The following is a 26,211-nucleotide window of genomic DNA, read 5'->3' as shown; positions in this document are numbered from 1 at the left end:
CAAGAAACAATTATACCAGTAACTGGCATGGGGGCTAAAAGGTTGTCATTTCATAAACAGTAGCAGGAGACTGACAATTTGTGACAGGCCATCAACAGAACATTCAAGTAAAAGGTAAGCTACACAGCCATATATACCCGATTAAGGTAGTTTGGGTGGACAAACCTTCAGATTGAAAATCATTCTGATCCATTTTTCACTGGGAGAGATGATCTAGGAAAGAAACTTTCTAAAACAGCTCAACAGAATATACACATTTAGGGAAAAACATTTTCCATTAAAATGTGTGTATTTAAAAAGTGGATAATCACAGCCATATAACATTGTGGAACAGAGGCACCCATTGCCTCCTCACACCACAAAACAAGAGCCCCAAAAAGACAAATTGTTCAGTCTTTTATTTAAAAACTATAAACAGTCACCAAAGTAAATAAAGCCAATCTAACAGACTGTTATGTCTATGTATAATAGCACATCCTACTGACACTGCAGAAATGAGGATGGGTGGGCTGCCCCGCTCGGACGCTAACAGGCAGTCATTAATGTTACACAACACACCATAGAGAGGATAGTCTGAGGACGTGAGCCGGAATGTGGCATGGTATTAAGAATGAAAAAAATAGTACAATAAAACGCCACGCTATATTAACATAGAAAAAAAAGTAGTGAAGAAAATATACCTGCACATAAAGCAAAGAACACAGGAGAAAACCTGTATAAAACTCCATGTATTTAAACCAATTTACAAATACAAAAAAAAATGTACGCGCACTGTGCTCGTACAATGACAAACGTTTACAGTGGATACATGTTGGGGGTGAGGGGTGAGAGAATACCTTCAATATTATTTTCTTCTACAAAATGACATGAGATATATTATTCCATACTCTTTCAGCCAGCAAAATGAGTTCTACAAGGTATTATAATACAAAAAAAGTCAGTTCCACAAAAAAACTGTTTCCCCCTTAACTTTACAGCATCAGTACCTTTGCAGAAGTATTTACAGGTTTTAAGTACATTCATCCACTGCTGAGTATAGAATCACATTAGATACAAGTAACCAGGGATCATAAAAAAAAAAGAAACTTAGATTCTACCAAAGTAATGCTTCTATTACTCCACAGAGCAAGTTCCCCAGTGGCTGTATCGGCATGAGAGGATTTTCTTTATATATATATATTCACAAATATTTACAAGATTCTTTTCATTAATTGTAATGGTATTCATTTCAATAATAAATAAGTGAAAATATATTGACTCAAGTAAGAAAACCACGCTACCAAGTTGTAAAGAAAAACAATCGAGCCAGTCTCCTGCAGCTGTGTCTCCCTCCCCCACCTCTAGCCACTCCCCTCCCTCGGCAAAGCAAAACTCCTCAACGTACTGCCGCTCCTACTCAAATAAGTTCTCTGCAAACAGTCCCAGGATTACAAAAATGTGCTCGTATTTAGGGTTTCGTTAGTTGAGTCCCTCAGGGCAGCAGTCTAAAGAGCTCCCCCTCTTGGGCGGCTGGTGGAAGACCCCGTGGCAGTTTGTTTTGTGAAGGAGGTGGGGGGGGGGGGGATTTGAGCACAGTGGGGTGAGGGAGGGGAGTCCAAAGGGCATGGTCTGGTGTTGCCCACCGTGTGCCCCATTGTCATGACACCCCTTGAAGGATGGTTCTCCTATTTTTGGGGGTGGGGTTGCCCTTGTGGACTCAAGCTTGGAGAGAGCGAGTCAGTTCATAAAGGCATTTGGCGAGCGTTGTGGAGACCTCCATGTTACTGAGTGCCAGCACAGAGAGGTGACTCTCATGCCTCTTCACCAACCTGAGAAGACAAGACAGGAAGCTGTCATTACATACTCTCCATCAAACAGTAAATCAACATTGGTTTAATTGATTATGATTCATCACGTCGAACAAACACAGCACGAGGAGTCCTCAGAAGACCCTTCTGTAGTTGTGAATGTATTCCAAAAAAAAGAGAAAAAGTTCTTACTTTCGACCGCAGTCTGAATACTTGGCGATGTTCTTTAGCGTTAAGGCAGCAGTTAGTCGTATGTGTTTGGTCATTGGTCCCTCTTTTTCATCCTAAGGAAAAAGATTGTGAAATTCATCAGTTACAAGATACATTGATAACAAAAGATTTCCAAGTGGGAATATATGATAAATATGGAGTAGTCAAGGACTGCAATGATTAACATCTTAAACCTTATTTCCACGTATAAAATTAGACAATTCTGTCAAATGTCAGCCGGACACCTTCAGTGTAAACAAACAGCTAAGCTCAGCCATACTCACAGTGAAGTCCCTGAACACCAGGTTCCGAGAGCCTCTGCGTAGTGCCATAAGGGCTGCGCTCGGATGATTGACAATAGCTTTCTGTGCTCGCGGTGCTGGAGTGCTGCTTGCCACTGGCTGAGGCCTGTGGAACAATGCAAAAGAGTCTGCCACACATAGCACATTCTAGCATCACCAGAATGGACATTAGCACTAGCATGCTAAGCTAACCAGAGGGTACATACTTGGAAGTTTTCTGATTGGAGTCTTGCGTCTGTGCCGGTTCCTGCTCCAGTTTTAGTGCGGCCAATAGGGCATCTCGAGAACAATGCTTATCCTACAGGAAGAAAATTGGATAATTGTCAGCAAAAAGCCACAAACATGGACTGATAGATTGAGAGGGTGTAGTCTTACCTGTAGATGGGTTATGAAGGACAGTCTCTGTCGGGGGAAAGGTTCACATCCCTCCCAGAGGCACTGGCCTGGGTACAGCTCCTTGCCACCATGCTGCGTGGCTGCATGGTAGAACACCCTAGACGGCGTCTCAAACCACCTGGAAAAACAACACGGATAACAACGGGACAGTCAATGAACAGGCCACTTAGACTCAATTCTGATATTTTTCCCCACTAATTGGTCTTTTGATTAATTACCTCTGAAAAAGATCTGATGTGATTGATCAAAAGACCAATTAGTGGGAAAAATACCAGAATTGAGCTGCCTGTCTAAACGCCGTTTTAGTTAGCCATGATATGAACACACCTTTCATGACACAGGACTTCTTTAAGTAGGTCAAGTCAATATGGACAGAGATTGACTCACCGTTTACAGGACTGCCACAGACACTTGAAGTTCTGTCCCGCTTTCCTGGTCTGTTCTGGGGGTGCCACCACGGCTTGTGGCCCAGAAAGGGGGGCGTTGGGGCTGGCGCTGCCAGCCTGCACAGGCTGAGCCACTGTTGGCGGAAGCTGCGTAAAACCAGGCAAAGCTTTATTAGATCAAATAAGCAAGTGATATTTTGTGTTGTATAATTGTTCTATTTTCCAAATAAAACAAACAAGTCAAAAAAAATGTTTGTATTTATTTTACCTTTTTAAAAAGTTTGACAAGATAAATTAAGCTAATTTTGAAGAAACACATTTAAATTTTAGCCGAGCTACCCTCTGCTTACAATAAATATGATACAATAAATATGAATAACCTACAATTTGCTTATTAGTTATTCAGAAATGAATTAAACAAAAATATGAACAAAGAGTTTGAATTAATTATTCAAGGTCCTAGAACCTGAAGACTTTCATCATTAATCTTGTTTCATGCAAGTAATTTGCTTGTAAAATTAACAACTGTAAGCCTTGCATTGCTATACGATGACAAGATCACACACCTGCCAATCCAATAAGTGCAATATAAAACACAAGTCTGTCTAAATCATTAAATGGCCTCTAACCCTACTCATCACAATGCAGTTGATTTTCCCAAATAACAGCAACAGAAAAGCCTTGTAGTTGCATGTGATGGATAGCACTCTCCCACCTACAAATGTAAGGACTTGACTTAGTGTCCTTTGGACAGGTAGGTCAGATTTTTTACTTGTCCAAAAGCTCAAGCACCCAAAGCTTTTTTTTAATCTATTTAACATTGCAAAAATCAGAAACTTTGTCCAAAAATGATGCAGAAAAATTAATCCATGCTTTAGTCACTTCTAGGTTAGACTACTGCAATGCTCTACTTTCCGGCTACCCGGATAAAGCAATAAATAAAACTTCAGTTAGTGCTAAACACAGCTGCTAGAATCCTGACTAGAACCAAAACATTTGATCATATTACTCCAGTGCTAGCCTCTCAACATTGGCTTCCTGTTAAGGCAAGGACTGATTTAAAGGTTTTACTGCTAACCTACAAAGCATTACATGGGCTTGCTCCTACCCATCTTTCCGATTTGGTCCTGTCGTACATACCTACACGTACACTACGGTCACAAGACAGCCTCCTTACTGTCCCTAGAATTTCTAAGCAAACAGCTGGAGGCAGGGCTTTCTCCTATAAGAGCTCAATTTTTATGGAATGGTCTGCCTACCCATGTGAGAGAGAGAGAGACTCTGTCTCAACCTTTGTCTTTATTGAAGACTCATCTCTTCAGTAGGTCCTATGCTTGAGTGTGAAGGTGAACGGAAAGGCACTGGAGCAACGAACCACCCTTGCTGTCGCTGCCTGGCCGGTTCCCCTCTCTCCATTGGGATTCTCTGCCTCTAACCCTATTACAGGGGCTGAGTCACTGGCTTACTGCTGCTCTTCCATGCTGTCCCTAGGAGGGGTGCGTTACTTGAGTGGGTTGAGTCAATGACGTGATCTTCCTGTCCGGGTTGGCGCCCCCCCTTGGGCTGTGCCGTGGCGGAGATCTTTGTGGGCTATACTCGGCCTTGTCTCAGGATGGTAAGTTGGTGGTTAAAGATATCCCTCTAGTGGTGTGGGGGCTGTGCTTTGGCAAAGTGGGTGGGGTTATATCCTGCCTGTTTGGCCCTGTCCGGGGGTATCGTCGGATGGGGCCACAGTGTCTCCTGACCCCTCCTGTCTCAGCCTCCAGTATTTATGCTGCAGTAGTTTGTGGGTTTGGTGGGGCTAGGGTCATTCTGTTATATCTGGAGTATTTTTCCTGTGTGAATTTAAGTGTATATTTTCTCTCTCTACCTCTCCACCTGAGCCCTAGGACCATGCCTCAGGACTACCTGGCCTGATGACTCCTTGCTGTCCCCAGTCCACCTGGCCGTGCTGCTGCTCCAGTTTCAACTGTTCTGCCTGCGTCTATGGAATCCTGACCTGTTCACCTGTCCCAGACCTGCTGTTTTCAACTCTCTAGAGACAGCAGGAGCGGTAGATACTCTGAATGCTCGGCTATGAAAAGCCAATTGACATTTACTCCTGAGGTGCTGACCTGTTGCACCCTCTACAACCACTGATTATTAATTATTATTATTATTATTATTATTATTATTATTATTATTATTTGACCCTGCTGGTCATCTATGAACATTTGAACATCTTGGCCATGCTCTGTTATAATCTCCACCCAGAAGAGGACTGGCCACCCCTCATAGCCTGGTTTCTCTCTAGGTTCTGGCCCTTCTAGGGAGTTTTTCCTAGCCAGTGCTTCTACACCTGCATTGCTTGCTGTTTGGGGTTTTAGGCTGGGGTTCTGTACAGCACTTTGTGACATCAGCTGATGTAAGAAGGGCTTCATAAATACATTTGATTTGATCAACTAGCATGGGTTACTAATACGACTAGGATTATGCTTGGATACTTTGAAACAAGGTAAGACATGCGTCATAAAATAACAAAACATCCAGGTTTCAAACAATTACGTTTATGGACCAAGGGCAACTCCACCAACCTCATGTTCATTATCTCCAGCACAAAACCAGTGTCAACATATGTGAAAACACTGCATTTATACGTTTTGTAGGGAAAAACCCTAAAGTAAAAAAGTTCTACTAGATTACATTAACAGTGATTTTCAAACACAGATTCACAGTGATGTGGGGAGCAAGAAATTACCTCCCTTGGGCTAAAAACACATTACAGGTCACAGAGAAGCATTTCTTTAGGACTTCTCTTCTCATCTTTGTAACCACAGATTGTAGAAACATGCTGTTTTCACATATGTATACACTGGAAATGATGAATGAGGTCAAAAAGTGGTGGAATTGCCCTATAAACAGCTTCAAAATGCAGACCCCTCCACTCAGATTCAAGGTGGGTGATGTGCGGTGCGCAACAGGCCCGTCTTGTGACCATTTGATCTGAACGAACCGTGCCTTGAGTATGTCGAATCAAGCCTTTAGACGTTAATGACCCTTCATTATATTTGTCAAACATGACTGGTGTTCAGCCTATATTTATGTAATTAAAAGTCTCAAAGTTTAGCTACATTTTCTGGTGCCTCCCTCATGTCAGCATCGGTTTGGACGTGAGGCTGTAGCCAACATGCATATCATCTACACTTTGACATGTAGGCTTTTTTATTAATGTACATAAAAATAGATTTGAATATTATTCCAATGTTGACCTCTGATCCAATTCTGATCTGAATAATTGTTTGTGAAAAAGTGTTTTATTACTCTTGTCTGAACTTCAATCTACAATCTTCTTGTCTAAGCATTGTTTTTATTTGTCCCAGACAAGAGAACAAGCGTTAATGTCGAGCCATGCATTTTATGTTTGTGAAGAAAAACAGAGTCACATGTTTTACCAGCAGGGAAAGAATGTCAATGATCCAATAAAGTATTCAAGATAAGTCAGCAATCTAATGAGTTTCCTAGCCAACTAGTTGACACGGCTTGCAAAACTGGGACAAGAAACAAATTGTTGAGCTATGTGAAACTCACCGTAGAGCTGGTTGCCTGTATGGTCGAGCAGTTCCTCTGCTGCGTGGCATTCTCTATTGCTACTTTGGCTACTGTGCTTGGGTCAGCTCCAGCAGGCACGGCCACCATGGTGGCACTGCAGCCCGCCTTGTTGGGGTCGCTGATGGTGATGATCCTCACTCCCACCTTACAGGGAATCACAGACGCCCCCTTGTCCTCCTCCGCCGGCCTCTTGAGTGCACGGCTCTCGCCACTCAAACCATTGGCCGGCAGGGTCCCTGGCCCCGTGGCGCCCTGGGAGTTTACAGTGACAGTGGGAAACAGCTGCTGCCTGAAAGCAGGCAGGGTGTAGTTAGGCCCCGGCCCCATAGGTCCGTTAGAGAAGGGGCCTGTTGCCTGAGGCCCATTGGCAAGGCGCTCTGCCTGCTCAGCTTTGGCAGTATCCTGCTGGGGAACAGAGGGTTCCTGGGGAGCCCCATGCAGTTTCTGAGGAGGACCCACCTCCCCGTTCCCCAAGTGTTTGGAAGCGATGTGATTTGGAATGTTTTTGCTTAAGTGGGCACCGGTGGAGGCGTCCCCTCTCTCAAAGTCACAGACCCCGTTGACGAGAGCCTTTTTGGGGTCGACGTGTCCCTCCTGTGGGTTTGCCGGGCCAGAGGGCTGCTTCCCGTTGGTGGGGCAGCTCTCGCTGGCCGGTCCATTGATGCAGGCCCCCTGACTGTTCCCTGAGTGGTATGGAGGTAGACTGGAGTCCATGCACTTCCTCCCGTTAAGCAGCTTGGCCCCTGGAGCGTCGGCCCCTGCCAGGTCCCCGTTGCTGGTTCTGGTGCCAGCCCCATCGGCCAGAGAGGAGTTCTCCATCACCTCGATCTTGCGTTCGTGGATGTGCAGACCCGTGGCGTCCTTGGCCTCCTCCTCCTTCTGGCAGATTATCTTGTCCCCCCTGAAGGGCGGTGGTGGCCCATGGAGGGTGTTGCCTGTCTGGACCACTGGCAGGCCTGGTGCAGCGGCTCCTTGGCTGATCTGGGCGGCGGCTGCAGAGGCTGAAGTGGTGAAGCCCGTATTGGGCACCACAGTGAAGGTGACCTGGCCACCAGGAGCCTGGCCCTGGATGATGGTGGTGGGACTGCTGGTGGAGATGAGCTGCACCGTCTGGAGAGGCCCCCCAGGGGACTGAAGCTGGCTGGGGACCAGCTGTACATTGAGCTGCTGGGGCTGAGGCTGGCCCTGTGAGGCCACCTGGTAGAGCACCTGTGGGCTGGGGGCACGCTGCGTGCTGCTAGGGGGAGGCACCTGGGGCGCGGGCAGGATGAGTTTGCCGCCCGGCGTAGAGGGCCGCTTTGGAAGCAGTAACTGTTTGATCAGGCTGGACTCTGTGGAGGTAGGCTGGGGGGGCGGCTGCTGCTGAGGCAGGGGCTGGGCCTGAATCTGAAACTGCTGCTGGGGGTGAAACTGCTGCTGGGGGTTCAATTGTTGTGGTTGCCGTTTGACCGACAGCATCTGACTGACAGAAGCAGAGCCCTGCATTGGAATCTGGGTGTTGGAAGGAGAGGGCAGGCCCTGGGGCAGTGGAGCGATGGTGGGAGGGCAGGGTGGGGGGTTGGAAGGAGTGGCAGGCTGTCCTGCCAGTTGGATGGCCTGGCCACCAGACATGGTGGAGGGGTTGGCCAGAACGATCTGATGGATAGCTGGGGCATAGGCCTGGTTCTGCTGGGGATTGGGGCTGACGATGACCACGCTGGACTGCTGCTGCTGCTGGTTATGAGTGGTTGTAGGTGGTCCGCTGGCCTGCGAGGGTGCAGGCTTGGGGGCGATGTTCTGGAAAGTGACGCGGGAGCCCTGGGCGTTGGACACGCCGGCGATGGTGAACACCTGGCCCCCGCTCATCTGGAAGTTTTGCAGCGAGGAGCAGGGGGCAGACACGGCAGCGTAGTGAGGGGGGGAAGAGAACACAGCCGTCTCCTGCTGGGGGCCCAGGGAGAGAGCCTGGGGTACTGAGGAGGGAGTGTGCGGCAGGGGCGGTCGCTGGGCGATGGGCACCCCCTGAACCCGCGCCGTGAAGATGTGGCCCTGCTGTACCTGTTGGAACAGTGTGACGGGGGTCCCGGTAGGCGCCATGACTTGTTGATGGTGGAGCTGTTGGGCCATGTTGGGGCTGTGGTTCTGGACCACCTGGCCAGAGGTGGGGATGGAGCTCTGGACCATGGCCGTCTTAAGGATATCCCCTGGCTTGGCCTGCTGAGCTGAGTGGGGGTGCTGATGTGGTGAGGCCTGGGGGTGAAGGGGGAGCCGAGGAACAGTCTGAGCCGCTTGGGGGAGGGGTACACCATCCTGCATGGTGGAGGCCACCTGTGGCGCTGCCGGGTTAGCAGTAAGGCTGGGGACTAGAGGCCGGGCAAACCCAGGGACAAAGTGTAAACAGAGAGAAAGAGAGAGAGAAAGAGAGAGAGAGAGAGAGAGAGAGAAAGAGAGAGAGAAAGAGAGAGAAAGAGAGAGAAAGAGAGAGAAAGAGAGAGAAAGAGAGAGAGAGAGAGAGAGAGAAAGAGAGAGAAAACAAAGAACACATTAGAATCATTGACTGAGGTCCAATTCGCACAACTGCAAAGTATGTCTCACCATACTCCAAGACAACATGTATAGCAACTATGTCTGACGTTTGTTGTGATAACAATCAAGGTAGGTGGAAACTTGAATTTTAATGCCACTAACTACAAAAATGTAGTAAGTTGTACAGTGAGTTTACCTGACGGGGATGCCTGTGGGTCGACAGGGACGTCGTGCTTGGGCCCTGGTGTGGGGCTAGCCTGCTGCTGGTAGTACAGCTGGATGGGCAGTGGGATGGCCCTCCGTTTGACCCCCACCACGTGTATGTGTGCCTGCGCATTGGGCTTGGTGTCCTCTAGCCGCTTCACTGTGTGGTTTGGGAAGATGGTCCTACAAAATGATAGACATGGTGACATTGACAATCATGTTTCTCAAAGTCATTGAATTTGGGCCACTGTATTGTAACTTGTCCATAGGGTGATTTCTTGGTTGAAAACATAACATGAATACAAGGCTTCCAGGACCACAATTGTGTGTGGGGGGGGGGCAACCAACCGTAGACATTTGAGGAAGCCTTGGGAGGCTAGGATGCCAGCGCGTCCCATCTTGCTGCAGGTGGTGAGGTACTCCGAGTACATCTCTGAGCGCGACACGGAGCTCTCGCCGCTCACCTCGAAGTGGGCGTTCAGCCTGGTGGAGACAAAGGGAACTCAGGATGCATCTATAGCTACTCAGGGGTCAATTGTGACCAGCAAGCTGACTGCTTGACTGAGAACCACTGTTCAACTTACAGAGAAACTGAGGGGCTAAGAGGTGTCACAGAGAGAGCATGGCTATGAGAGGGTGTGTGTGTGTGTGTGTGTGTGTGTGTGTGTGTGTGTGTGAGAGAGAGGGGACTCACCACTGCACTGTAAACTTCTCCCCATCTAGCTCAACAATACCAGGAGGAGGAGTGGACTGGACAGGGACTCTTGCTGCTGAAGTGAGAGATGACATAATTAGTGAGTCTAATTTGATCAACTTACAAAAGTTTCTGAATAAACCCATTCTCTATGCTGAAAACACTTTTGTTCTGATGTGAGACTGAACTGTCAAATCTGCAGAACAGTGCTCCCGTCATACATTGTGTGTTTAGTGTGCTGTTCCTCATTTTGCCCACTAGGGAGCAGCAACAGCACTGTACAAGCAGATTGCTGTGTTCACCCTAGCTTGAATTATTCCTAGCACCTCATGCCAACTTCAACTTTAGCTGATTGATTGCATACAACACGGGTTTACACCAGTTTGCCTGATCATCCATGTTTCTAAATCACCAACGGATGGAAAGTCTCTACAGACAGGTGTGGTCGCAGAGGCTTATGGGAGACGTAAACTGATGAGCAGTCAGCTTTCGATCAGTCTCTAACATACTCGACAAGAAGCAAGTCTACACAGAGCTGAGCCTATAATCTCAGGCCATTGTCTCAGGGAACTGTTCCTTTATACCATATGGCTAATTATTGCCCTCACACGGCTTGCTCTGAATTCTGATTTTATGTACAACATAAATATAACCTGGCTTAGTTTAATTTCAATGTGCATCTGAAGATCAGGGGACAGGGTTTAAGTGTTAAGATGCTCACCTGGGATGGGTGCGCCCTGCAGCGGAGCAGGCAGCTGTTCTACAAGCTGCGGCCGCACCTCGGCCACCTGGCTCTGCCCAGCAGCCTGGTGCTCCATCAGCCTCACGGCCGTCAGGGCATCCGGACCAAACGTGTGCAAGTCCACTGACACCAGCCGCACCAGCAGATCTGCCCAGAGAGACACAAATATACCGTTTAATAACATGTGTCTAAATTGTTGCATGACAGTTATTTTTGATTTCCCAATTCTGAAAATCATTGAATTTCCTATTCCTCCAAGAGATGACGAATATCTTCTGCGGAACGAGTTTGATTGTCAATTAATGCAGCTTGGTTGCTGTGCCATGCTAAGAGACTATACTTAATCAAACAGTACCCAAACACTCGATTAGCCAAGTTGTTAATGCTATACTCACACTATCCCAGTTAGATGGTTCTCCAACCCCTCCATTCTGTCTTGGTTGTTTATACTACTGCATGTATCCTCAATCCTGACTAGTGTCTAAGTTACTGGTACCCTGGTTAGGGCTAGGTTGTTGGTGTCTCACCTATGCTCCTGTCTACGGAGGCGATCTTGCTGCAGGGGATCTCCCCCAGCTGGGCCAGCAGGTAGAGGACCTCCAGGGAGGACATGAGGAGCATGAGGTCAGGCAGCGACAGCAGGCCGATCACCTCCCGGTACGACTCCTGGTCCACGTACTCACAGATCAGCACGCTGTTGTCCTCCGCCTTGCTCAGATTACCCAGGATCTCCATGGCTGAGGGGAGGAGGAGGAACAAATGGTCAGACTCTGGGAAAATCTACACTTTGACCTTCATCACAATTCATGCTTACTGTTGTTACGTAAAGACATGAAGTCGCTTTCACATTAAAAAGGACCGTGATATAAAAATAAATCTGACATTTGTAATAGAAAAAGACCCAGACACTGACAAAATAAAGCACGGGCTCTGACACTCACCCCTCATCTTCAGGAACCTGTCCCTTGACATCAAGCATTTGGTGATGGTGTGAAACATTAGGTGGGTTGTTCGAAAGTCAACAGGATCTAACTGAAGCTATTGGGAGAGAAAACAGATATTAACTCATAGAATCATCAATAACACAAATGCTCTGGAACAGCTACAGCCTTGTCTAACCTTATACAATATTATACTGAATAGTACTAATTCATGTAATGAAATAGCTCAATACTGCACAAAATAATAACTTTCAGAACATAAATATAGCAGTAGAAACACCTCACCTCTGCGGCCACGTTGCCGAGTGTATCCAATCCCAGCTGCCGTAGGGAGATGAAGTGGCAGTGGGCACACTGTAAGAGGAACCGCAGACAGGTGCGGTTAGCAGCAAGCAGTTTGACGTTGGCCTCCTCGAAGGAGAGGTTGCGGAGGATGACTCCCACCTGCAGGACCCGCTGACCCTCGATGTCGCCGATGCCTAGGTTGCGTGGAGGGTGGAAGAGGGCGCCCCAGCGCTCGTCCCCCGACGTAGTGTCTGTCACTGGGAGAAGAGCAGAGAGAACAGTGAATGTCTGATCCACCAAGGACATCCATGTCAGAGCAATGGCCTTAAGAGTATTCTTTTGTATGAGAAATCTTCAAATACTTTATTACACAAAAAGTTCACAAAACAATGTCGAAATATTTATTTGACGTAATATTTTTCCCATTGTTGCGAGAAAAGAAATTGTTATTGTGCAATGGGTCATTGAAATTTGGTCTGTCGGCATAAACTGCTTACCTTGCGTCAGGCTGGTCTTGTCCCAGATGAGGTCCCTGACTTCAGAATCCTCTACCACATCCTTCCAGAACTGTAGAATCATATTCACAGATTATTGTTGAAATACTGACTGCTGAAAAGATGCATTGCTATAAAAAAACAACAGCGGTTAAGGCTGATGTACTCCCGCGAAGCCAGATTTCACACCGTATTCACTAAGATCCCTGAATGGCTGGAGGCGAGGAAACTAGTTTTTTTCTCTCCCTCTGACCAAAAGCCTTGTAAGTTACAAACCTATAGTATACATATATAGTGAGTCTTTCAGTTAAATCTACCTTCATGAAGTCCCGGGAGGTTTGCTCCTTCCAGTCCATCCCAAATACAAAGGAGAAGCTGCCTAGTGCTGCAAATTCACAAGAGTACTGTTAGAGAGAACATTCCAACCCTTACATCCTGAGACAGAAGGTACTTTCACACCTGAGGGATCACAACAAATAAAAAAATAAAAAGGTTCTGCCATGGCAGTGCCTTGAAAAGGAATGCAGTGTTTACATTTTATTGTGCTAAAGCCTGGATTTTTGCCTTTTTAACAAGTTTACCAAGGAGGTAATAACTCATCTAGTCTCCATACAGGCAAATGAAAGGGAATAAACAACTTTCTCCCCATTTCCACTTAGCCCAAAAAGGGAAACTGAGCACAGTAGTGCGAGTGTCTCAACAGTTTCCCCCACCAAGTTCCCACGGTAGACAAAGATGACAAAAAACACCCATACAACTCTAATTACTGTCCTGAAAAAAATCGATTTGGATACTAATGAAGAATATTTAAAGGTGTTGAAGACGTACAGTCATCGAAGACGCCTGCGTGTGCCAGCAGCAGCGTGATGAGTTTGGGGTCTTTCTCCAGCTGCATGGCATGTTTGCTCTCGTTGGAGAGGAGAGTGCAAACGTTGATTGCGAAGTCCACTTCATTGGGCAAGCCCGACAGGAGAGAGAGCACCAGTTTGTTATAGTCGCATGGGGCCGTGAACTCCATGGACAGTCCATAGCTTTGGCGGAGATAGTCTGGGGACAAAAAACAACCACAAATCCAGTTGTAATTTCAACTTCAAAGTGAACGTAAAGAAAGCCTGATGAAAACGTACAAAAACATTACAATGTTGTGCTATAAAAGACCTTGAGAAATGATGATTTACGAGTTCATTTAGACTGTTCAGAAAAATGATTGCAACTGCATGCACTGGGACACCTGCCTGATAATGAATATGCATTCAAAGATAGAAACAGTGATTAAAAAGTCACATGCAGGGGTGGAGTTAACAAGTGTAACTTCCTGAAGCCACAGTCTCTTGGCATAACTTTGCTGGGATGGCAATGATTGTATGGCATATTTCAGTTATTTGAAATTGATTACAGTGCAATCAACGGGATATAAATAGCCAACTCCTCACAGCCGCCAGCCCTGCATCTGTTTCACACGTGTGTGTGTGTGTGTGGGGCTGACAGGACTCCTGAACTAGAGCTACTTCACACACAGCGGGTATGGTGGTAATGCACCATCACACAGCACCATGGTAACACACAGTTGCAAATTGCCTGCATGCCTGGGGACATGACAACCTCAGTTCAGATACACTCTTACTGATTGGGGGGGGGGGGGGGTCTCTCAGGCCTGGGCAAGATTGGACAAAAATTGTAATACAAAGTCAAGATTATTCAAACAATTATCTCAACAGCCATATGAGGGAGGATATGAGCTTCTGGTGGCAGTGCTCTGGTTTAAAGGCCCATATGTTTGTGCATAAACAAAAGGAGTATAAATGTAGCAGACCTAATATAGTATGAAGTACATTGCATCTCTGTTCTGAAACACACCATTCAACAGCTCAAAGACAAATCCTAGTACAACTCCTCCGTCTTGGTATATTTGCTACTTTCATCATATATTTTAAGATCTTGTTGTCTTGCTAACATCCTCCTCAAGCTTTCTTTACCCCCCCCCCCCCAAAAAAAATGGAGGAATGAATTTTCAGCACCCATTTGGCCATTTCAAGCAACTGTATAACGGTATTACCATAAGCTCTCACCGTAGGAGCAGGCTTTACCGTAGGAGCAGGCTTTACCGTAGGAGCAGGCTTTACCGTAGGAGCAGGCTTTACCGTAGGAGCAGGCTTTACCGTAGGAGCAGGCTTTACCGTAGGAGCAGGCTTTACCGTAGGAGCAGGCTAGCAGCACCATTATGACTAACAATTGGAGAAGAGCTGCCAAATTCTTTCTTTATGGAATCTATGATTATGTTATGAGGTGCAATAAACTGTCTGAAAAGACAAAGCAAACAAGCCTGCAGTATATGCATGACCGATGACTAACACGTGTGCTGTGAGTCGAGAGACTTAGTAGAGAGGAAGTTCAGTGCTTAAGGTAGCCATAATGTTGACTCCATTTGAGTCGTAAATTTGACTCAAATTCAGAGTTAGCCATGTTCTTCAACAGCCCCATCACTCGATACTTGAAGAAATGTACTTGAAGAAATATCCACCTTGATAAACTTGCACCAAGGTTGTCCTCTGACCTAAGACTACTTTTATTTATTTCACAGCATCCCAAAATCCACCAAAGGGTGGTCGCGTTACCTCACAGTATGGATACAGTAGAGTATCGTAATATAATTTGACGGTTTCACATCGTTACTGTCACTATAATTGTTCAAGGTAACCTTGGTTATTAACGTTAGCTAACGCTAGTCAGGTGTACCTGCCCCACAACTCAGGTATTCATCATCCTACAGCTTTTTCTCCATCTTATTTCCCCCCCCCCAAAAAAAAAAGTTGAGCCAACAACATGAGCACTTTAACCTCCACAACTAATTTTCTCATGGCTTTCTCTTGTCTCTCTGCAGCAGACATACAGTATAGTGAGCATGTGTTTGGAACATCGAATCGCGATATATAAACAATCGCAATACATATCGTATCGGCACCTAAGTATTGGGGCGACAGGTAGCCTAGTGGTTAGAGCGTTGGGCAAGTAACCGAAAGGTCGCTAGATCGAATCCCTAAGCTGACAGTGTGTGCAAATGTAGTAGGATTAGGGAGGTAAGGCAATAAATAGGCCATAGAGGCGAAATAATTTAGCATTAACACTGGAATGATAGATGTGCAGATGATGTGCAAGTAGAGATACTGGGGTGCAAAAGAGCAAAAAAATATATAATATGGGGATGAGGTAGTTGGATGGGCTGTTTACAGATTGGCTATGTACAGGTGCAATGATCAGTAAGCTGCTCTGACAGCTGATGCTTAAAGTTAGTGAGGGAGATATAAGACTCCAGCTTCAGTGATTTTTGCAATTCGTTCCAGTCATTGGCAGCAGAGAACTGGAAGGAAAGGCGGCCAAATAAAGTGTTGGCTTTGGGGATGACCAGTGAAATATACCTGCTGGAGCGCGTGCTACGGGTGGGTGTTGCTATGGTGACCAGTGAGCTGAGATAAGGCGGGACTTTACCAAGCAAAGACTTATAGATGACCTGGAGCCAGTGGGTTTGGCGACAAATATGAAGCGAGGGCCAGCCAACGAGAGCATACAGGTCGCAGTGGTGGGTAGTATATGGGACTTTGGTGACAAAACGGATGGCACTGTGATAGCAAACTGGATGAAGTCTGAGTAGAGTATTTTGTAAATGACATCGCCGAAGTCAAGGATCGGTCGGATAGTCAGTTTTACAAGGGTATGTTTAGCAGCATAAGTGAAGGAGGCTTTGTTGCGAAATAGGAAGCCGATTCTAGATTTAATTTGGATTGGAGATGCTTAATGTGAGTCTGGAAGGAGAGTTTACAGTCTAACCAGACACCAAGTTATTTGTAGTTGTCCATATTCTAAGTCAGAACTGTCCAGAGTAGTGATGCTAGTCGGGGAGGTGCGGCCAGCGATCGGTTGAAGAGAATCCATTAAGTTTTCCTTGCATTTAAGAGCAGTTGGAGGCCACAGGAGTGTTGAATGGCATTGAAGCTCGTCTGGAGGTTTGTTAACACAGTGTCCCAAGAAGGGCCAGAAGTATACAGAATATGGGGCCATCCCTTCAAGAATATTTATTGTATTTCAAGTCCTAGCCCAACCAAGAAGATTTGGGCCAAACTTATGTAGCTAATTATTGCTTTGTGGTTGTTTGAAGATATTTTGTAAAAGAGGGAAAGCTTTACCTGATACAGTGTGTTGCTGGTAGTTGTAGGAGCAGGGGATTGCACCAATTGGAAGAGATGGTTTCGGGTTCCCAGGCTGCACCTCGTCATCATCCTCGCCGAAGTGATGGACCTTTTCATACTTTTCTAAATATCTGTAGACAAAAGAGAACTTAACGCTCAGAGGGTGACTGATCCAAGACCCCACCTACTTCCAAAATGTAATCTAAAATGGCCTCTATAGCAAATAATCCTGTTTCACCCGATCCTCAAATCTGCCTAACTAGGATAAGTCCTGCCTAACTAGGATAAGTCCTGCATCCTTAGACTGTGGCTAAACCATCAACTGTTGTGCCTCCAAATCCCTGATAACAAAACTGGACACCCTGGCACATTCCCATCATATCATTTGCCAATGGAGTTCTTTATGACAGCCACTCTGAGGAATTTGGTTAATGCTTGCAATTACACAAGTAAACTGGTAGGCTTCACTCTGGCCTATTAAACCTCAAGTCTACTTCTGTGAACTCCTAACATTTTCAAAGTCCTCCTACAGACAACACTAATGTTGTCAGGCTATCTGTGCCCACATCCTATTTCAACCCCAGTCGCAAAGCAATTCCACTACTCAGCCGCTGCAGACTGGAACAAACTACAAAACGGGGCTTACAACATAACCAATGTCTCTCGCCTACTTCTATCGACAGAGTGAATATGAATGACTACAAGACAAAGCATGAAATGAAAAATACTGCCAGAGTGAGATACAATCCAATCCAAGTTTCTGACATAGATTAAATAATTATGTTTACACCTAGCTGACTCAAATCAAAAGACATGTGTTACACCATCTGCATGACAGTGCAAGTGTTTAAGCAGAGTACAAGTGATGAATCCTTTGTGCCCTATTGCTTAGGGCAAAATAGTTTATCAAGAGTCACAACCAATTCCAGTCTTCCTTAATATGTTTATATTCAGCTCAGATGTGACACAGGTGGGGATATGATATGATCTTATCACCAGCACAGACAGAATATTCTAGACACTGGGGTGATGTCTTCATTCAAATGACCACTCCGCTCAGGTGGGGAGAGGTGCAGAAAAGCAAAGGGAGTTTTAATGAAACAAAGACTGATAGCTTTCTGTCGAATGCCAAAAAAAAAGTCTACAAAAAAACCTGAAAAGCCTTGCTTGAGTTAATGTCTAACAAGTGTTGCAGCCGTCTCTCACATGTTTAGGTAGGGACGGACCAACACATCTGCACATTGAATATTTGTTTACACAGACACACATGCTGCAGTGGTGGTAGCAGGAAATACCTCAGCAGTGGTAGCGTGGAAAGCCCTGGCTAAGCGCGGAGTGTGTGTGCTGCCGTGAGTCAGAGTGAGAGCCCCATTCTGAACGGAGTCCCAGTGCTGCTGCTGGTTCAGCGGCCAAGGTAATCCCCCGTCCACGGCGCGTGACACACTGGACTATAAATACACCAACTCTCTGTTTGGAGAGGAGGGGCCTGGGCTCTGCACAGCGTCATCACACACTTGTCTGGGCACGGGCAGAAGGGGAAGGGGGTGTATGTTCTGTTGCAGCTGCTCATGTCTGCACTTCCCTTTTCATACATGGCTGGCAAAAAGCTCCCATTCTTCTGACAAGACAACAGCCAGTGTGCCACAGAAAAGCATCTCAGAATTAAGAGGCCTCATTTTATCAGTGTCTAATCAAGTTGACATATAAAAATTGTGTCATCGCAGGTGTCATACCATCAGCAGGTAAAAAAAAAACAAGCAATTAAGGTGGAACAGGGCTCTTACCTGTCATTTTTATCCCCAGCAACAACAAAAAAATCTAAACAAGATGACCTTTTTTCAATTAACCTGAACGGCACACAAAAATGTAGGCAACTGAAGCCATAGATCTACCACTGCAAATGGTGACTGTTTGTAAACTGATGTAATTTAAGGTCGTCCAGATCGTACAAGAGCTGATAGGACATAAGAGCAACCCTCTCAATAAAGGCTGCCTCAGTGAGTGAGTGTGTGGGTGAGAGAGTATTGGGTGCCCCCTGTTGGACAAGAACACAATCAGATTGAGTAAACTGGCATTACTACGGTTCTATAAATAGGTGAATATATATATATTATTATACCTTGAAAATTATTACGCTTGCAGATTCATTTGAGCAGACAGAGACAACTTCTTAAACATGGGGGCATACAACAGGGACCAATGAGCAACACTAGAAATCCAGATTATGTAGCCTAAAGCTACATCAATCCATAGGCTGGTTTTATTGCTGATAACATAATAAATGGAAGCACTATATACAGACCACTACTGAGAGTGGGGGGTGGGTAAAATCCAAGTACTCGGTTGAAGACAAGAAACTGGTCTGGGGGAGACAATGGTAAACTACACTGAGAAGAAAGCTAACAACTACAATCAAGGTGGGAATCACAAAGGTAAAATAATGCCATTAGACAAAAGGAAACACTGAGCTTAAGACCATGCTTAACATAACGAGAATGGTGGGTAAGTTTAATTTATCAGCCCCCTAAATACATTTTCCGCTGGTATAGTTTGCTTGATGCAAAGTTATAAAGTCTGTCTCACTTTCAAACATTTCTTTGTGTGATCTGCAGAGAGCTTACCACAGTCAAAGAAAATGGGGACTGTATGCCCAATCCTAAACCAGTAGTAGTAGTAGTAGTAGTGTTGCTAGCTTTCACTAGTCCCAACATCTCCAATCCCCACCTCTATGGACTGTTTTATCTGTGATTCAAAACCTCTCCTAGCTGTTGTTGCCGACAAGGTTTTACAATAAGTCAAGAGAAAGGCATGGCAAGCAGATAACTAGTGACAAAGTAAGGGGGCATGCTGAGGGAGAGCATGCTGAGGGAGAGCATGCTGAGGGAGAGCAAGCTGAGGGAGAGCAAGCTGAGGGAGAGCAAGCTGAGGGAGAGCAAGCTGAGGGAGAGCATGCTGAGGGAGAGCATGCTGAGGGAGAGCAAGCTGAGGGAGAGCAAGCTGAGGGAGAGCAAGCTGAGGGAGAGCAAGCTGAGGGAGAGCATGCTGAGGGAGAGCATGCTGAGGGAGAGCATGCTGAGGGAGAGCATGCTGAGGGAGAGCATGCTGAGGGAGAGCATAGCTGAGGGAGAGCAAGCTGAGGGAGAGCAAGCTGAGGGAGAGCAAGCTGAGGGAGAGCAAGCTGAGGGAGAGCAAGCTGAGGGGGGGCATGCTGAGGGAGAGCTAGCTGAGGGAGAGCAAGCTGAGGGAGAGCATGCTGAGGGAGAGCAAGCTGAGGGAGAGCAAGCTGAGGGAGAGCAAGCTGAGGGAGAGCATGCTGAGGGAGAGCATGCTGAGGGAGAGCTAGCAGTGGCCTCAAGCAGTGGCGGAAAACCAGAACAAAACCTAAGCAAATGGTGCTTCACCTGTAATCAAATTGCAAACAAGCAGACGTTCTATAGTTTTCTTTGTCCAACACACAACGTTAGGTCCTACTTGCCAGTCAAGTCTTGTAATGTATGCCAGGCATTAGAAATAGGATTTGGAGTAGGGAGAGCTGCTGTTCTTAGACAGTGGTTCCCGGGTGTACTTTCTTTATAGAGTGAACAACTTCTGCTGCCCATCATTCACAGCAGTTTGTCCTATCGACCTAAGTGGGGAACTATGGAGTGATTCAACTTTAGTGGATTGTTATTGTTAGGCCTACATCTGATGATAGAAAACACCTAATCCAGATATTTATATTAGGGGGTGGTACGATACCAGCATCGCGATACTTATTACTATTGTGGCAAGGAAACAGAACACGAAGCGGATTTAACTTATTTAGGAAAACAGCCCAAAAGTTGTAAACAAACATCCTTATGTCATCCAGATTCACATTTATACTTAACAAATATAAAAACGCAACATGCAACAATTTCACTGTTACAGTTCATATGAGGAAATCAGTCAATTGAAATAAATTCATTAGGCCCTAATCTATGAATTTCACGACTGGGAATACAGATGTTCGTCAGATACCTTTAAAAAAAAGTAGGGGTTGAAGGTCAGACTTGATCAGACTGCTGATTGTGGCCTGTGGAATGTTGTCCCACTCCTCTTCAATGGCTGTGCGAAGTTGCTGGATATTGGCGGGAACTGAAACACGCTGTCATAAACGTCGATCCAGAGCATCCCAAACCTGCTCAATGGGTGGTGGCATGTCTGGTGAGTATGCAGACCACGGAAGAACTGGGACATTTTCAGCTTCCATGAATTGTGTACAGATTCTTGCGACATGGGGCAGTGCATTATCATGCTGAAACATGAGGTGATGGCAGGGGATGAATGTCACGACAAATGGGCCTCAGGATCTCGTCATGATCTCTCTATGCATTCAAATTGCCATCGATAAAATGCAATTGCATTCGTTGTGCGTAGCTTATGCCTGCCCGTACTATAACCCCACAATGAGGTACTCTGTTCACAACGTTGACATCAGCAAACCGCTCGGCCACGATGCCATACACGTGGTCTGAGGCCAGTTGGACGCGCTGCCCAAATCTCTAAAACGACTTTGGAGGCGGCTTATGGTAGAGAAATGAACATTCCATTTTTTCAACAGCTCTGGTGGGCATTCCTGCAGTCAGCATGCCAATTGCACACTCCCTCATAACTTGAGACATCTGTGGCATTGTGTTGTGTGACAAAACTGCACATTTTAGCGTGGCCTTTTATTGTCCCCAGCACAAGGTGCATCAGTGTAATGATTATGCTGTTTAAATAGCTTCTTAATATGCCACACCCATCAAGTGGATGGATTATCGTGGCAAAGGAGAAATGCTTACAACAGGGATTTAACCAAATTCGTGCACAAAATTTGAGAGAGACGCTTTTTGTGCGTATGGAACATTTCTGGGATCTTTATTTCAACTCATGAAACATGGGACCAACACTTTACATGTTGCGTTTATTTTTGTTCACTGTGTTTTCCAAGCTATAAAACACAATACTTCACATACAGCAAGTTTTTAAAGGACCAAAGAGATATCCGCTTCGTGTTTCCATTTTTGCCATGGAAAAAATATCACAATACTTGTATCGTCACAGCCCTAATTTATATGACACTGGTTTAGAAATCAAACGGACTTTTCATAAAAATGAACATGGTATAAACTGCTTGGGTTACACCAGGAAACTGTTGACCGTGTCAAAAAATAACATGCATTTCCAAAGTTTCAGCAGACTCGCTTGCAGAGTGCGTTTTCTGTAGCTCGATGATACATGAGTTTTGCTACATCATTTTAGCACCCTCTACTTAGCATCAGAGAAAGACATACCCTGCTGTCCCCTGATATCTGTAACACTAGATCTATAAACGCTGTGGCCACGTTTCACCTTTCTTCAGGTGCCAAGGCTAATCTCACTAGCAAACGCTGTGTGAATGAGACAACTTGATTGACTTCACGTATGCAAGAAAACAGCAAGGTAGTTCTAATCCAGCTCTTATTTTGGCATGGGCATCACAGTGCTAACAACATCATGTTGGGTACAGTCTATTCACAAGCTGCATCTCAGTCTTAAGAGACATCATCTCCTGCACCTGAACTAAGGTTTTGCTCAGGTTCCAGGATTACTTACTATTTTCAATGACAAGTGCCTTGCCCTTGGCAACGTTAAATTTAAGTAGTGGTACAAGAAGACCAACAAGCGAACAAAGGACTCCCTACTTCCAATACATTTCTGACTATTCAGCGTTTGCCCTTAAGACCGCGTTGGTATTGAGCTACACCTCCCAGTTAAACCAAAGGGCTCTTTGGTTCCAATAACTTTCACCGCTACAGGCTTGCTTGCCCTATAAGAGAGAGACCTGGCATTGGACTACATCTCCCACTTAAACCAGTTTGAGTTAACGGTAGAAGGCGGTCTTAACCTGGCCAATTCAATTTTTTGTTTGGTAAAGACACAGGAGTATGGTAAAATAAACTACCTATATAAGCTGTGAAAAAAACCTTCCAAGGAATAGAAGTTTGACCATTCTGGTCTACAACTAACATGTGATTCAAGTGGGGTGTGCCATGGGGTAAAACACAGGAGAAGTTTAAGGGAGTGAGGTCAAATTGCAGGCTTGAAACGGGTTAGGCCTGTGCATTTGTTTGAATATATGAAGCAAAATAAATCATGCATCTGGGAAGCTCCCAACAGCTCCTTCCAACCTGCTGACGTGCTGTCAGTTAGGTTATTTACAGCTCTGTGTTTCAGTCAAATATTGTTTTACAGGGCTCTACTCTGACATTTTTTGGGAAAAATTACAAGGAGCACATGTGCACCTAAGTTGGAAAGTGTAGCCAGGTGCACAAAGAAATTTAGGGGCGCAACAAAAAATATTTGAAGTAATAATGCTAGAATCATTCGTTCTTCTCGGCACACTGGTGCTCCTAAATAAAATATCACAATACTTGTATCGTCACAACAACATGTTTGCTGTGACGATACACATATGCGAGCAAAATAGTCACATTGTAGAGCCCTGCGTTAGGCAATATCATAAGTTAGCCTATGACTCTTCAAATGACAATTTCAAAGCGAAAAAAAAGTCTCACTGGGTGCAGGCTTTTGTACCCAGCCAAGCAGCAACACACCTGTTTCTTGGTTGAAGACCATTTAGGCCTTGTTCATTGGTAGAATCAGGTGTTGCAGCTGGGCTAGAACAGCCTGCACCCAACCTCACAGGGTGAAATTGCCTGCCCAATATCAAATCAGGAAGTTAATGTTCAAATATTTGAATTCAATAAACTCTTATAGGGTATCAAGTGTTACTATTGTTCATCTGATGCCAAGAATGAAATCCTTTGCTAAAAATGCTGGAATAACCAGCACCCTTTGGAAACACTTCATTACAATGCTTGGCCCATCATTGGCTCTGCATGTAGGGCCTATATAAAATCCCACAATGACTTAAGAGAGGAAGGCAATAACATCTTCAGGCCTATGCCGAGTTGTTCAAATTCGTAAGCCACATCTGCAGGCAGGTATGACACTTAGGTAGAGTCTGTGTGAACCTTGTTTAGAATTTGACATGCCTACATGATTGGTTACTTGCAGACTATGTTGACCTACTGCTCTTTCAACCATTCCCAAAATGTGAAGGTGATGAATGGAACAGGATTATTAAAGATATGCTGCTTCAACTAACTGGCAAAGCAGGGTTATATAAGCAGCCTCCTGGTTAGACTGGTGAATGTGATCCTTCCTCTTAAAAGCAGGTGGCCGTGGCAACGATGGCAATATTTTGGAGGGAAAAGGAGACTTGAGTAGAGAAGCAGCTCCACACTGTCCACAGGCTTGCTGCTGGTGCCACATCTACACCGAGGGCAAAAGGTGTTTAGGGTAACGTGCTGTTGATTGCACAGTTATGGCAACGGCTAGCCTATTCAATGACAAATGACCAGCCAGCATTCAGTAACACACAAATCACGGACCATTTAAAAAGCATTCCCAGTTCATGTCCCTTACTAATAGTTTACATCTACAAAGAGAAGATGTATGGCAGAATCCCCAGTAGTAAGACATGGCATATAAAAAAATATATATACCGGTATATATAAAATAGTGATCTGCATTAACCCACTAAAATGTACTAAATGTTACATCAAAACATACTGTTATGAGGCATAAACATTGCAGCCAGTGTAAGGTCCAGTATAGTGTTTTTGTTTTCTGTGTTCAACATCTTTAAAAACTGTCAGCGATGCTGGATTGTTGCATGGTCCTTTCCTGCTTCCAGCCTCTCACAATTTGTAAACATTTGCCACATGCTGTCTGAGTGTAGTAGCTAATGCAAGACCATGCCACTTACCGAAGGTAGTATTGTTTTAAAACAAATGCTGCGTTTGAACAACTCCTTGGGAAATTAAAATCTTCACCCAGCTCAGACCACTGATTTTTGTCAGAAACCTGTAAAGTAAATGAGGATGTTATTATACATTTTTCAATTAAGCAATATCAGGATGCATAAAATATGGATAAGACAGTCATGAACAATCTGATTAGCATCTAATAAGATGTTAATGTGTGCTAATTTTATTAGCTAGAACTGTGTATTTAATTCCATGTTTGCAAGCCATCTAGTTATCACCGCAAGCAACAACTCACAGCTAGCTACAGCTTGAACTGGATGGCTTACTTACAAGCTAGTGTTAGCAATCTGGCTAACATTACTTTTCTGGCAAGCCAAGCGTGCAGGCTAAATGTGGTAGCTACCAAAGCCCGAGACAACGATGACCCGCTTCAGCACAATGCTAGCAACAATGATGGAATGATGGCGAGCAGTCTTTATTTGATGAATTGTTTTCACGTTTACAGTTTTCAATAAATAGGCCTGTGTGCGGCCTACATTTGTCTTCAGCCGTAGAGCCAAAGATGGCTAATGCGAATAACTAGCTTCCCCCAAATTATCGTAAAAAAATCTAGTTGCACAAAATGTTACCTATCCCCCGCGGCGAACAGTTCTTCCTAGCCAGTGCTCTGTGCCGATAATCGATGTTAAACGTGCCCGCTAATTTTGAGTTGCTCTAACTGCACTCAGACTCCGAGCAGTGCAGCTACGGTACGGACTTTCAATTCAAACCATACACAACACAAGCCACCACATTGCATAGACGGCAAACTAGCACAAGGCCGACCGCAATCCTCTCTCTCCTACAGCCGTTTTAGTATGAAATAGCTCTTCGGGGTGCCGAAAGAGAGTTCTCTAGCGGTTCACTGAAGACTTCACTGAAAACCGAGAGTGCGAAAATGCACTTTTAGTTGCACTCACTTTAGCAAATCCACCTAACGAAATGACTCTGATATAGAGAGCATTAAGATCCAGCTCTTTCCCACCCACGATAGGAATCTTCTTGAACGGCGATCTGAAGGAAAAAATCATTAAATACATGGAGAATAGTATTACTTATAGTTTGTAAGCATCCATAGGCATATGTACATGATGTTTAAAGGTGTATTTAAACGCCCCATTCTCACCCTCTGCTTCGGTGAAATTGCCGCAGCTCGTCCAGGAAAGCCAGTCCTTTCCTTCGCTGATCTAGTACATTTTTCCCCGTCGAATTTGCCATTGTTTTTGCATGTAAAAACGGTTAAAACCCCACTCACTCGCTTCCTAAGACACCAAGGATCCCATACTCCGCCGGCGCTCAGTCATTCGCGAAGCTGAGTGTTTAAAAAAGTTAAAGAAATAGCTAATAGCAAGAAGAGCGCCAGCTCGCTAATAAAGACTGATGCACAGCTACACACAGAAAACAAGCCGATTCAGTAAGTTGTAATAAACACTTAGCCAGAATAACGACCGATTTCAACGGTAAACTAAAACTGCCATTGTAAAATATGCTAAATTAATAGTTTTGGTATCAAATGTGTTCGTTTGGAGTGGTTTGACAGTGTGTTACGGACGCGACTCCAAGCAATCGCACACACTGTAGAGCGGCAGCGGGATCCAGTTCCAGACAAAAAGATCTGAGGCCTCGAGCTCGTACTA

The 26,211-nt window shown here is 45.2% G+C and overlaps 1 protein-coding gene across 2 annotated transcripts; it reads right to left on the bottom strand.

Annotated features, from left to right (window-relative positions):
- Nucleotides 1-383: 383 nt before the first annotated feature.
- On the bottom strand, nucleotides 384-26,211 carry LOC106609515 (AT-rich interactive domain-containing protein 2). Of its 2 annotated transcripts, none has more exons than XM_082977764.1 (21): nucleotides 25,701-26,211; nucleotides 25,495-25,588; nucleotides 24,535-24,632; nucleotides 16,716-16,849; nucleotides 13,363-13,581; nucleotides 12,852-12,919; nucleotides 12,538-12,607; nucleotides 12,041-12,297; nucleotides 11,756-11,852; nucleotides 11,342-11,551; nucleotides 10,794-10,961; nucleotides 10,073-10,145; nucleotides 9,727-9,861; nucleotides 9,371-9,561; nucleotides 6,649-9,011; nucleotides 3,083-3,228; nucleotides 2,675-2,813; nucleotides 2,506-2,597; nucleotides 2,282-2,405; nucleotides 1,980-2,071; nucleotides 384-1,808 (listed from the first exon to the last, which is right to left on the bottom strand). In XM_082977764.1, the coding sequence occupies exons 1-21, from the start codon at nucleotides 25,790-25,792 to the stop codon at nucleotides 1,697-1,699; spliced, it is 4,974 nt and encodes a 1,657-aa protein (XP_082833890.1). In that variant the 5' UTR covers nucleotides 25,793-26,211; the 3' UTR covers nucleotides 384-1,696. The 2 variants fall into 2 exon arrangements, with proteins under 2 accessions (XP_082833890.1, XP_014063897.3); XM_014208422.3 differs by having other exon boundaries at nucleotides 10,073-10,148; nucleotides 25,701-26,210.

The sequence above is a fragment of the Salmo salar genome, chromosome 07 (assembly GCF_965601325.2).
Source record: "Salmo salar chromosome 07, fSalSal1, whole genome shotgun sequence".
NCBI lineage: Eukaryota > Metazoa > Chordata > Actinopteri > Salmoniformes > Salmonidae > Salmo > Salmo salar.
Note: the sequence above shows the minus strand (reverse complement) of the source record. Positions and strands in the feature narration are given on the sequence as shown.